The 13,696-nt window shown below is 38.4% G+C and overlaps 1 protein-coding gene across 2 annotated transcripts; it reads right to left on the minus strand.

The window, feature by feature from the left end:
- Positions 1-5,970: 5,970 nt before the first annotated feature.
- Positions 5,971-13,436, minus strand: LOC123872858 (ras-related protein M-Ras-like). 2 transcript variants are annotated; one of them, XM_045917452.1, is made up of 6 exons: positions 13,234-13,436; positions 13,014-13,123; positions 11,478-11,631; positions 10,724-10,877; positions 10,209-10,371; positions 5,971-9,883 (listed from the first exon to the last, which is right to left on the minus strand). In XM_045917452.1, the coding sequence occupies exons 2-6, from the start codon at positions 13,050-13,052 to the stop codon at positions 9,797-9,799; spliced, it is 597 nt and encodes a 198-aa protein (XP_045773408.1). In that variant the 5' UTR covers positions 13,053-13,123; positions 13,234-13,436; the 3' UTR covers positions 5,971-9,796. The 2 variants fall into 2 exon arrangements, with proteins under 2 accessions (XP_045773408.1, XP_045773409.1); XM_045917453.1 differs by having other exon boundaries at positions 13,214-13,436.
- Between the last annotated feature and the right edge of the window lie 260 nt (positions 13,437-13,696).

Here is a 13,696-nt window from a genome sequence, read left to right on the forward strand (position 1 = left end):
AATCAACATTTTGACATCTAACAAAATATAATGAATATTAGGATAGATGATGACATAATGTTACTTAGAAGTAGAACTGACTATGAAGACAAATACACGAGTATACTGCCTTACTAATTGGTAGTGCTTAGATTTTATCTCTTATTTTCTGAGCAAAAGAAACGAGATCAACTCCACCAGATAGAGGAACGGACTATTTCGATGGACCTTTCATAGACTAATTGGAAATTATAGACAAGTAGGTAGCTACCTAACGGCCGGAGAAGCCGATTGGCACCGCACGTGGAGGTGCCAATCGGCCCACACAGTGCACTCTACGTGGAGATTCTTACATCACCATGATTATGTTAACCGAAAAAAAATTTGGTCTCTTATAAACGTGCGCCCCTTCAAATTCAGATATTTTAGCGTAATTTTCTGACTAGATTGGCCTACTGCTACTGTCGCTCGTTGTTTGTATTGAAACACGGCCAATCAAGCTTCTGGCTTCACTTTCCCGAGCGCCATCCATGTTTCCATTTTAGTCTTTGAGACATGCGATGCGTCTGTGAGGCGGAGGTAGATACTTGTTATTAATTTTGTCACGATAGGTCATGGAACTGGTATGTATAGGTAGGTATAATATCATATCGTACGTGTAACTACTTCATAAATCTTTTTACGAGCGAATTTAGATTAAGGTTGAGTTTATCTGCGTGGTTTTAGATTTGTTTTTAATCCCGGTTTTCCAAAATGAAATCCTAGGTATGTTATGTCCTTATCCAAGAAACAAGCAAACTCTGTGGTTCACGGCGCTTGAGCTGCGAGAAGCTAACAGAAATAAACACACTAGTAACTATTTTTTAATGAAGTTCTTTCGGCAGTGTGCGAGCAGCTTAAGGGCAATTAGCTTTACGCACTTTGTCGACGCCTCGCGGATGTTCATCTCGTAGCGACAACCCCTCAAATTAGTCGGAATAAAAATAATTATTATTAATGGCCGGTTTTTGTGAACAAAAAATATTTTTATAGGTTCTTTAAACTATTGGAGGTGCGTGACGTACTTAAAACCCTTGCTTGCGTCCGCAACTCTGCACGTGTCATATATTTATGATTCCGATAAGTTAGTCCCATCTCGGCCATGTCCCGGTTTGGGATTTTACATCCTACGGGAACTGTTTGATTTCCGGGATGATAAGTAGTCCGTGTCACTCTCGAAGTTTTTAATAATTATACCTGTAAAAAATGACGTAGAGAAAGTCCAAGCAAAGCCTCTTTTTGTGAGGCATATAGTTAGGTGCCCTCTAGGATCCATATTGCGTAGGTACCTATATCATTACTGGCCAGATGCGTCAACGTAGACCCTCGTCGGTCGCCAACGTAGGTTCCAAAGTGGTCGAGCCTCGAGACTCGACCACTTTGGGAACTACTGATTTGGGATTTGGTTTGAGACAGATTTTCGTAACCTAACCACAAAATCACGGTTTTGAGAGTTTTTCCATTACTTGTGGCTTGCTACCTGCCAATCTTCATGATTCTAGGACAACGGGAAGTATCTACCCTATAAATTTTGATTCCCTTGACGGGTCTTGGCAGAAACGATAGACAGAATTTTCTCTGGAGAGACGGAACCCTAAAATATGTATTCAACCTACTTTCTGAAATCGTGCGTTGGTGTGCGTACTCTGTGAATAAATTACACCTGAAGAAGGAAGCATATAATAATCTTGGCTTAGGTACAAACATTAATAATGTTTTTTGCCAAATAAAAGTTTATGAACTGTGGCTTCGCGGGCCGAGCTTCGTTAAATTACCGATATTGCTATAGTTAAATACGTACTTAGTCCGCCGCAAAACGCAAAATATTTCAGAATTTATTAGAATAAATCAGTGCCTCAAAGAAAAAAAAGGACATAACTCAAAATTAACACTTTTCAGGAGATGCAAAAAACATAACTCGTAATGTTTCAGACGCCAATGTTCAAACTGAAGGACGGGGCACTACGTAGGTACCTTTTCTGGAAGCGTTTCGTCGTATTGTCGAACTGTCCTAGCTTCGGTCTGGATGATGATCGAAAGCTGTGATGAATGTTCAGTACAAGGTGTCCTCAGCAACCTTTAAACATACCAAGTAGGTATCAATTATCTAGCCTTTATGGTAACAAGGTTGATTTATTGATATCTGAAATACGTCGATTTCGTCCCTCACTGATGATCATCAAAACGTTTCAAAAATTCTAGGGTACTTCCCGAAGTCCTAGAAGACTGAAATTTGGTGTGTAGACTAGGAATTTCATAGAAATAACGCAAAAATTAAGAAATCGCCCCTTTCTAAGTCCTAGTATATCTGTCAATTCGCTAGAAGTTTGAAATTTGGTATAGAGGCTAAGAATAGCATATAGAATTGGTTAAAGATATCTGCTTCACGATTGAGTTGCAAGATTCCACCGGAACCAACATAGTTACATAGATTATGACATTAACTATATTAACAAAGTGACAAAATATATTAAAAATTATATTTTGTCACTTTGTTTTGTCTCTTTCTATTGTAATATCTATTTCCTGATTTTTATGAAATTTGAAGTAATGCATTTGACTCCTAATTTGTTTGACATTAATTTAATTTAATTTATTTTGTTATCTTAAATATTTGCACACTAATAATTTAGTAGAAAGTTAAGGCCTCTAATCATAAATTTCCATCTTATTGTACCAACTTTCTTGCAAATAAATTATCTTATCTTATCATTGCAAGTTAAATAAAAGCTTTAAAAAAAGGAGTAACGATTGAGAGTGGGCCATGAAAATGATGTAAAAGAAATAGATATAAAAAATAATAATAGGGCACCTGCCAAAAACGATATGAAATGCCGCCAAAAACATTTCACGAAGACTCACAGGTTCATAATGCTTTCACTGTTAAAAAGTTATGAGATCTCTAGTAGAGCCAAGCCCCTTAGCTGAGACTCGATTTGTGCTGCCCATGGGAACTATTTCAAGTCCAAAGTATATAGCTACTGTATCATATTTATAATAATAAATAACAAGTAACTCTACTTACAAGCTCTGATTCTACAAGCCCTACATCTTGGTAAAAAAAAGTATGGCTTGGCCATTTAATTTAATAGTTTCACGAACATTAATTTCTTATTAAAAATTAGGTATTTACTAAAAATAGGTGGTCGACCCTCTTTTCCACGCGTAATCATTTTGCATATATGTGCTAAGTATGTTCTGTGCTATGCTAAATCATAGACATGCTAAAATCTTAAATTAGCAAAGCTTAGCAAGGCCGCGCCGTACCTATGCTGTGCACTTACCGATTTATGAACTTTTTTTTGTGATGAAAACCCGTCATGGATACGACCGCCCACAGTGGTTATGTCGGAATCCTACTACTGATACCCACACGAAGTTCCATCCCACCGCTGACCTATGAGGTGCCAATGTAGAGTCACAAACAGTAGGAAGAGTAGGACCTAAACGGCTCGTGCGGCTAATTGGCACCGGCTCCAAAAATGCTATTATAGAACTAGATTAACTCTTGTATACCTACATAATAATATATTCGGTAATAAATTAAATTATTTTTTACTTTTTAGTGTTTGTGGTTATTGAAGTCGATTTTTTTTTAATTTTTTTTTACGATTTTGGTACGGTACCCTAAATAAAACAAGATTTTTATAGATACTTATTATCTGAGTTTAGGTACACGTCATGTTTCCTTTTCTGCGTCAGCAGAGTTGTTTAAATACTCGAAAAATATTAACCATATATTATAAAATCTTCAATCCGGACGTAATTATTGAGCCTATGATAACAATTTCCAAATAAAAAGGAACAGGTTTCACAAATTGTTCACGCCTTCGCTAAGAAAAAAATTGTACGCAAATAACTACTCTCTCAACAGTTTATAGGAGATGTAGCAAAAAAATACAACATTAACTGAACAATTAGTTATGTTCGTTTCAAAAACGTATAATTTAACTATTTTAAACCAGTGTTTAATAATTGTTATGGGCCGTCGTAAAACATTAAGCATGTAATATTGTGCTATGACGCGAATAGAGGTCTCAAGTCAAATTATAATGTATTTGCTACTAACACAAGAGTAAATTAAAAATTTATTACACCCCCGACAAGTGAAGGTTACAGTAACTAGAAAAGAGCTGACAACTTTCAAACGGGTGAACCGATTTTCTTGGAAAATCTCTCGACTAAGAAAACACTCTCGATCAAGCCACCAAGAACAAAAAAACTAAATTAAAATCGATTTATTAGTTTAGGAACTACGATGCTACAGACAGATAGACAGATACACATGTCAAACTTAGGTATAACACCCCTCTTTTTAAATCGCTTGGCCCGCACGGCTGTGCCAGTAGGGCGGTAACTAACCACGGCCGAAGCCTCCTACCAGACAGGACCAAAATTCAGAAATTATAAAATTCCAAGCCCCTGCGGGGAATCGAACTCGGGACCTCCCACTAATAAGACCATAGGGCTTACCACTGCGCCAGGAAGGCCGTCACACAGAGTATGCTAAATCATCATCATCATCATCAAGCGATAGATGTCCACGGGTGGGCATAGGTCCCTTGTGGGGACTTCCACGCGCCACGCTGTTGCGCTGCCGCCATCCAGCGACTCCCTGCGCCTCGCTTGATAGTTGAAGTCGTCCGTCCACCTAGCGAGGGGTCTTCCAACGTTGCGCTTTGTAAGGTCGTCATTTCAGCACCTTGGGACCCCAACATAAACATGATTGATAAATCAACTGTGTAAACAACGCTGGGTTTTTCTGCATCCTGGTATAACGTTATTTACTAGCTAAGAAAATACACCGTAGTTGTGATGTTTTTGCGACACGATTTGTAAGCAGCAGTGATAAATATTCCGACTTTATTTTCTTACGCAAAAAAACTTAATTTTTCATTAATTAGGTAAATGCCTAACATTGACGTTCGTTAAACATTATGATTATTTTTAGGGTTCCGTACCTCAAAAGGAAAAAGGAACCTTTATAGGATCACTTTGTTGTCTGTCCGAGTCTGTCAAGAAAACCAATAGGGTGCTTCCTGTTGACCTAGAATCATGAAATTTGGCAGGTAGGTAGGTAGGCACAAGTAAAGGAATAAAATCTGAAAACCGTGAAAAAAAAATTGCTAATTTACGAAATCACATAATATATAGGTACCTAGTGCAGTCCATCAATAACTTGCAGTGATCTACATAAAAGTGTTAGGTATACCTTGTACAATAATACGGAACCCTACGTGTGTAAGTCCCACTCGCACTTGACCGGTTTTATTCAAACGTATCAGTTAATATGTACCAACCTACCTATTGAAACTAGAAAAATTACCTACGTCACAAATTTTTCGAGATTTGTGTGCGCATAAAATTCAGGTTATTATGCTTATGAGGACCTCCCCGGCGCAGTGGTGCGTGGTGGCCTTATGAATGGGGGACCCGAGTTTGATTTCCGGCAGCGACAATTAAAAAATCCATTCTAATATTATAAATGCGAAAGTGTGTGTCTGTCTGCTACCTTTTCATAAAAGTGACGAAGTGAAGTTTAACCGATTCTGACGAAAGGTACAGGGTTAGCTTATATCCCGGGGACGGACATAGGCTACTTTTAATCCCGGAAAATCACAGTTCCCACGGGATCTTTAAAAACCTAAATCCACGCGGACGAAGTCGCGAGCATCCTCTTGTTTATAATATTTAAATTGCCTCTGGTTCATCAACACCCATCGCCGGCTCACTACTGAGCACGGGTCTCCTCTCGAAGTGAGACGGGGTTGGCCTAGGGGCACGCTGGCCGAACGTGCGGATTTCAGTTATCACTTGCTTTAACGGTGAAGGAAAACATCGTGAGGAAACCTGCATGCCTGAGAGTTTTCCAAGTGTTATTACAGTTTCATTGTAATTTTATGAGGGTTTTTTAGTGATGTACATGGGAAAAGGAACCTCAAAACACGTGTATATAAAGTTAACATTTAATTACATAGTTACATTTAGTTACATATTATAACATTTATACATCAATCTTATATGGCTACATGGGGTTTACGCGTTGCTTGATTTATTATGGCTCCAGTACACATTGGGCTAACGCATTCAGCCGACCAATATTTCGGCAAACGTATGTATGCCTAAAGCGTTAGGCGAGTGTACGGGATTCTTTGGACTAGTCGCACTTTGGTTGCGTTTTCGTACGAATTTGACTCGCATGAGCACACGTACACGTTGGACCGATGACCTGACCAAGATAAAGTTAAACAAAACTATAACGAACTGCCGATACATAGTGATATATATAGTAAAATTTGGCGGCACAGCTTGGCCGGTAGGGTGATAACTAGCCACGGCCGAAGCCTTCCATTAAACCAGACCAGAGATTTAGAAATCATAAACCACTGAACGCGCAGACTGGGTGCGAGTTAGTCGTACTTACGACGTACACCCATTTGAACGAAAACGCATCCAAAGTGCGAAAAGCCACGTTGGCAATACTCGATCAAGTTTACCGTCAAGTTAAAGTACCAGTCAAGTGTGCTAAGTATGAAATTTTACTTCTCACCAATTTTGATAGTATTCGACAGTCAAACCAAAATAATGTCAAAGTAAAATGTCCCTAACTACACTTGATTTAAAGTCAAAAATTTAGTACCGTTGATTTCAATTTCGCAAACTTTCCGCTTGGAACGCTGGCTTAAAATTGTACAAAATTAAGCATTAAAAGAAGGTGGTTAAGGGCCATTTTAGTTTAACGCTAAAGTGCATCGTCTCTCAAATACTATCAACGTTAGTGTAAAATCTTATATTAAGCGTACTGATAGCCATACACCATCAAATTTACTGGACGCTGGTCGAGGGCCGGTAAACTTGATCGTGTATGGGCACTGGGCAGGTGATAGTACTAACTGTTCCTGTTACATGGCGACATCGTATCGGTCGCATCAAGTCTGTCGCTAGCACAGATTACACAAAAACATCAACAATCATTATTACAGCCGTCTTAACAAGAGCTGGCACGTACAACACATTCACACATTGCGCTTGTGAAGTATCTATGAAGGCGCCAGTATCATGAAAAACCTCTCTGTCTCCCTCGCACGCTCCTAATGAGCGTGACAGAGAAAGATATTGTTTTGTTTTTACTACTAAAATAAAAATACAGCGTAATATTAGTTTCTAGAATATATCTACAAAATTTCATTGAGTTGGGTTGCTTAATATTCAAATGAGAACAGAACTACGATTGTATGGGGTAAGTGACGGAAGGGCCCCTGAATTTAGTTAGTCCAATGAGTGTCTATTTTGAGATTAGGATACAATATTTTCTGAAAAATTGGATTAAAGAGAAGTGATTGAACGTGCCAGCTCATACTAATTAACCTGTACTGTACCTGTTTTGTAATTTTAGCAGCTAAAAGTATTGTATGCAACAGCTTTAAATAATAATTTAAATAATATTCATAGACACTGCTTCGGCCGGTACACATTATAGCAATTACTGTACTGCAGTAAAGCACTTTACAATAGCTTACTGGGTCCACCGACTGGATCAATGTGAACCGGCCGTTTTATCATAATACATAAAACATACAGCGATATATGTATTTATACACATTTTTATTGTGCTCTCTTATACTTTAAAAATAACTTATCTAAAAAACTTAATACATTCATAAATAAATAATACAAAAGCTCTATAAAAACTTATAACATAATATATTTATTTTTGTAGCGCCAGAAAAACATATTTTTTTTCAATAATGTTATATTGTAATGTAATAAACAATGACATTGCATTAATGAAAATAAACAACAGCATCAAACAAAAAAAAATTAGAGGTACTTTTTTTTTAACTTTTCCGACTGATTAGTTATTCATTTTTAAAAAATTATCACATCTGACATCATCGTTTGACAAACTGATTGGTTGATTGAACACATCTCTCCGCTCCGCTTCGCTTAGGTGGAGACCGGGCCTAAGACGATAAGTTCAAACGTTACAAGCATTACAGTAATAACGGCTACATTTTTAAACACCATTAAATCTCAGAAAACTTAGTAAAAAGTAGTTTTCGAAAAAAAAAATATGAAAACAGTATAAAATCATGGTATTTGTGCAACGTATCCAATAGTCATACACTTAGTGCAAGTTAATTCAGCTCGAAAACGTTAATAGATTTCGAGTATCAAAAGCAAAACATTAAAAAAGCACCTAAAGCTCAGAACTGATTTTCCTTTTGCTAAGTTTAAGACATTAGATACATTAAGATTGACATTGCATTTCGACTCTCGAAATCTATCATGGTGATCGAGATGTGCAAACTTGAACTAAACATCCTATAGTGGAAAACTTAAGAGTTTTACCACAAAAAGTAAAACAAAATGTTAAACTAATGATTAAACTCAAACTGACGTTTTGACAGTTTCTGTATGGAAAATCTATCAGATTTGAAGTAAACACGCGTTCAATAACAACACAACAATGCTTGTTTATGATTGTTGTGGTAAGGCCGTAAGTTTTTTACTTGTTATCGAATTTGAACAACTTATTGTTGGTCTTAATTATTATTACCTTATATTTATTTGGTTTAGACTTATTATGTTATTTGGTTATCTTTTTAAGGCTTGTTATTATAGTCGAGTCAATATTTAATCAGCACCCTTAGTACAAGTATGCACATCTCGCCAACGTTGATAGATTTCGAGTATCGAAACACTATAACACTATATATTTTTTTTAAAGTATCGTAAAAATACTTAGGTATACGTTCAATTCTGCCGTATTTATGGTGTTGTTGCTGTTTGTTCGCTGCGCTGATTGATGCGCTGGCTGTTCATGTTTAGACGAATTTTAAGCTTTAAATAAAGTCGAAGTAAAAGTGATCTTCACTTTTACTTTGACGTTACAGTGTTTCAGTGTTCAAACTATAAACGTTGTCGAGATATGCAAACTCGTATTAAGCCTACAGACTAGTCAATACCGTTAGTTTCATCTTTGGTTTACATTTGGCTTATAGATGAGTATATTTAAGTAATTTTAGTCACGTTTCTTCTATTCCGCAGAAAGTATATTTAAAGATTTCATTTTCATAAATATTTAGGGGTATTCAATATATTTTTTCTTCTTGAGATCAATTCTAGCAGGCGACATGTCGAGATGGCAATCGAGGTATAAGGTGAGTCGTGCAGGGGGGACGCCCCGCACACTGTCATAGTTTTAGTGCTGTACGAATGCGTATCGACCGCGTTTATGGGTTTCATCGTTGCTTGTAGTTTTGTATATTGAAAAGTATGCCTGTTCTCGTCTCGTATATGTGGTATAGCTGTTCTATTTCACGATAACCGCTCAATTGATTGTAGGAGTGAGTGTACCGCATTCATCAGTCTACCACCGAACTGCAAGACGTCGGGCGAGTTTCCACCCTTATGTCGTCCACATTCCATCGACACGCACTAAACGTTTTGCGTCATCATTCCTCATAGGCATGGCTAAGGTTTGGAATACTGTTCCGCGATCTGTGTTTTCCAACAATCTTTAAAACAAAGAGTGAATAGGCATCTTCTAGGTAAACGCATCCCATCTTGTGCCACATCATCACTTTCCGAGTCGAAAAAAAGCGGTCGACACTTCCACGCACACTATAACAATGTGTACGAGTGCACTCACACAAACAAAGACAAACGGTGTTCGTTGAAATAGGACAACATAAGATCGGGCGTCACATGTGCATTGCAGGTGGTGTGTGTGGCGCGGCTCAGAGCAGGGTGCAGGCGGTGTGTGCGGCGCGGCTCAGAGCAGGGTGCACTTGGAGAAGAACTTCCTCCGTCGCCGCTGCTTCTCCTCCTGCTGCGGGTGGTTGCGGATGATGCGCACCAGCTGAAGCAACAAAACCATTGGCAATCAGTGGCGAGTGGGGACTGCCAACACAAGTGAAAACACAATGAATCTATTTAAATATATAAAAGGAAAAGGTGTCTGGCTGGCTGACTGATCTATCAGCGCACAACTCAAACGACTGGATGGCTCAGGCTGAAAGGCGTAAATGATAGCTATAATGTAGATATCCGCTAAGAAAGGATTTCTGAAATTCAACCCAATAGGGGTTTGAAATTTTGTGGTCCACACAGACGAAATCGCAGGCATAAATTAATATATTATATACCTATACATGGGACACTGCGCGTCTAAAATAATAAGATACCTCGTGGAAGGCCGCGTCGATGTTGAGAGGTGGCTCCTTAGCGCTGGTTTCAATGTATGGAGCATTCAGCTGTCTAGCTAGCTCGCGGCCCGCGTCCTCGCTCACCACCCGCAAGTGCACCAGATCCACCTTATTGGCTGCCACCAGCATGGGGTATGTTTCCCTGAAAACATTGAACAAATTCTCAGTTTCAAAGCTCATTTTTTTTTAATAAGCAGGCAGGTCACCTGGTGTTAAGTGATCACCGCTGCCCATGAACATTTGCAGCACCAGAGGTACCGATGCGTTGCCGGCTTTTCAGGAATTTGTTGGTCCGCCCATGTTGTAATTTATTGGGAGTTGATTCCAGTTTGCATATGCGTGGAAAAAAGTTCTGGCACAACAGGCAGTTGATGTTTTCGACATCCACGTTTCCTCCTACTTTCAAAGGCTGAAATTGAGGTTAGGTGAGATGTTGATACCCAAGAGAGTAGAGATGAGGTGGTGAAAAGGTTCACGATGTCAACAGCACTCACCTATCTTTGACGCGCAAGATCTGCGTGTGGAAGTGGCGAATGTTCTGGAAGCTCTGCTTGTCGGTGACGGAGTACACCAACAGGAATCCATCCCCCTTGCGCATGTACTGCTCGCGCATCGCGCTGAACTCCTCCTGCCCCGCCGTGTCCAGCACTGGAACCATCAGTGTATCATCACTAAACTCAGGTACTGGAACAGTACATCATCATGATCGACCCATCGCCGGCTTCCTGCTAACTGTGTATCGCCTTTCAGACTTTCACAATGAGAAGGGTTTGCCTATAACCTGATCTACCAAGCACAACTTATACTGAGTAACCAAGCGCCGAGTTTTACTCAGTTTAGTTTGCACCAAACTGAGTACACGGCCGAGTTACTCGGCGCTCAAACAAACTTATGCATAATAGTGATGATGATCATGGCGGCTGATTTGCCACTGCTTACCACAACACCAAAACCCATTTATGTGGCGGGCAAAACATAGTACACAAGATGTCCACATTTGGAATACCTACTTGACAATATTTTTATGTGCACCTGCAACTTTGCCAGCTGTTTACAGTGATTGAATGTTGTTAGCTCTGTATAGTTTATATTTCCATCTTTATTTGACTTAATCAAATACTCGGCATTTGAACCGAGTTATTTGGCTGAGTATGAGTACTCAAAAAATTACTGAGTATGCTGAGTACTGAGTAATAAACGAGTGCTCGGCCCATCTCTAATAACAAGCCAGTGATATACTGAACTGACCATCCAGTATGCACCATTGTCCGTCCACCTCTGTATGCTGTATGTAAGAGTCCTCAATGGTGGGGTCATAGTCGGTCACAAACAGCTTCTGGAAGAACTGTATGGTGATGGCGCTCTTGCCCACGCCGCCATCCCCCACCACTACCAGTTTCACCTGGAAGTTCCACATAAAATCATTAAGACCTGCTCTCTAGCATGTTCTCAGGAAGCCTGCTTTTAATTTAATTTAATTTTAGCGATTTGTGCTTAAACTACACTAACTAACATTATTGTTATGATTAGACACAATAATATATGCATTTGCATTTTTGCATGTGCAAATGCATATTCCAGTAGCTAAATGTTAGGTGTGCTGTAATTAAGCGGGAACAGTGATTGGCTGCAGACATTGAGAGATTAGAAACTAAAAACCATGTGCAAGTCCTTGAAAATATTGGAAAACATGATTGAACAGTGACCCAGTTTGCTATCGGAAACATTGCAAGATAAGATATAAACCCCAGATCTTAAAGGAATAAATAAGAATAAATTCCAATTATAAATAGTATTTTGACTCTACATATTTTACCTATTTTTGTGGATATCTGCATGCACATTTTGCTATTTTGATATTGAATGTAATCCGATGTCTAGTTATGAGTTATGAAGCGGAAATGTGGACACTACCAGTTGATCTCATCCCCAAAATTAAAGTAGCTCAGTGCACTATGGAGCGAGTTATGTAGCTCACAGAAGAACACTCAAACGATTAGCAAGTCTTGAGCTACCAAACGAGAAACACCAGATTCCTCAGAACATCAGATGCCAGGATCACTGTGTTTCTATATGTGTGACCGAGGACATTTGACAATGTCATAACCAACCAAAGAATATTACTATAGGTACTTCTTCCCAACCCAAGACCATCATACTACAATGAGAACAATCACCTCACATCAACATTGTACACAAGCAAATGACTTGGTCACGGACAAGCAGTGAATTACTGTGCAAGTGTGCAATGTTACTGACACACTAACAGTAGGACAAACTAAGTGGCTAATGAGTAATTAATATAACAACATCTGTACTTACTAATATTATCAATGTTAAAGTGTGTTTGTCTACCTTTTCAATATGACATTTGGCACATAGATATTATTTATCCCGGAAAATCAAAAAATCTGTGGCATCAGTTTTCCAATGAATCTCTAACATGCAATATAACAATGTTTTTGTGTACATAGACTACAACGTAGGCTAAATATAAGCAAAGCACATACACCATCGCAGTCTCTGAATATAGACACCATGGCACAAAGCAAATCAATGCTGAAAAGCAACATAATCTATGTTCACTTACTATAATTAAATAATTGCAACTTATGTATGAATACTGTTAAATTGTAACATCAGAAGTGATAACATGGAAATGTTAAATAGTATGAATTATTATGCTAAAAATGTTTTCCTAATATGAACTCAATAAAATAACAAAAGTGAATCAGTTATAGAACGTCTGTTAATTTTTCATAACGATAAGATAAAGGAACTTACTGTGGGAAGATTTTCGCTCGGCGGTCCCGGGCGCGTCATATTTACAGTTATTTGATTCGGGTTCCTCTGCAATCAAAATTGAGTGAGCGGCGCTCATGGGCACTTATTATCTGCAACATTAGACAACATAGTTTTCCCCATCAGTTCAACTTCACTACTCCTACGCCTTAGTCCATCACAATTCGCGATTGTCGAGATACCTGCGCAATTTTCGGCTCACCTCATCGCTTTGTGTATTTTGTGTGGCACTCGGACGGACTAACGCTATGACAGGATGGACGGATTGGTCGGAACTTTGTGAAAGTAAGTAATTTTTATGTTTATCACTTTAAAAACATAGGAAGGCCTATTTTCCTTGTTTCGTTTTTCGAATTTAGAGAATTTTTAGGTCTATATTTATGTCTTTGAGGTTGACTTTGACAGATAAATGCAGATAAATCACTAATGTCAGTGTCAGCTGTATCTAGAGATAACGGATTTCGTTCAAAAATTTAAGAAGATTGAGAGAAGAACAAAAAATTAATATGAGTGTCATTGAGTGCAAAAATGCAAGTTAGGTATTTATATTTTATTATCTACTGACTAAACGTTCTTCGTACAATATCGTCTTGTATGATGTATCGGATGTGCCCTGGAAATTGGAATCAATATGAATTCAATTTTTTTTCTTTCTTCGGCTGTTT

This window comes from Maniola jurtina, chromosome 15 (genome assembly GCF_905333055.1).
Source record: "Maniola jurtina chromosome 15, ilManJurt1.1, whole genome shotgun sequence".
Lineage (NCBI taxonomy): Eukaryota > Metazoa > Arthropoda > Insecta > Lepidoptera > Nymphalidae > Maniola > Maniola jurtina.

Bases quoted from the DNA above. Each gene is read 5' to 3' on its own strand.
- LOC123872858 (XM_045917452.1), bottom strand. From the start codon at position 13,052: ATGACGCGCCCGGGACCGCCGAGCGAAAATCTTCCCACA. The intron at 10,878-11,477 runs GTCAGTTCAGTA...TGATGGTTCCAG, and splicing joins ACAATGGTGCATACTGGATG to TGCTGGACACGGCGGGGCAG. The intron at 9,884-10,208 runs GTATCTTATTAT...TTGTTGCTTCAG, and splicing joins TCGACGCGGCCTTCCACGAG to CTGGTGCGCATCATCCGCAA.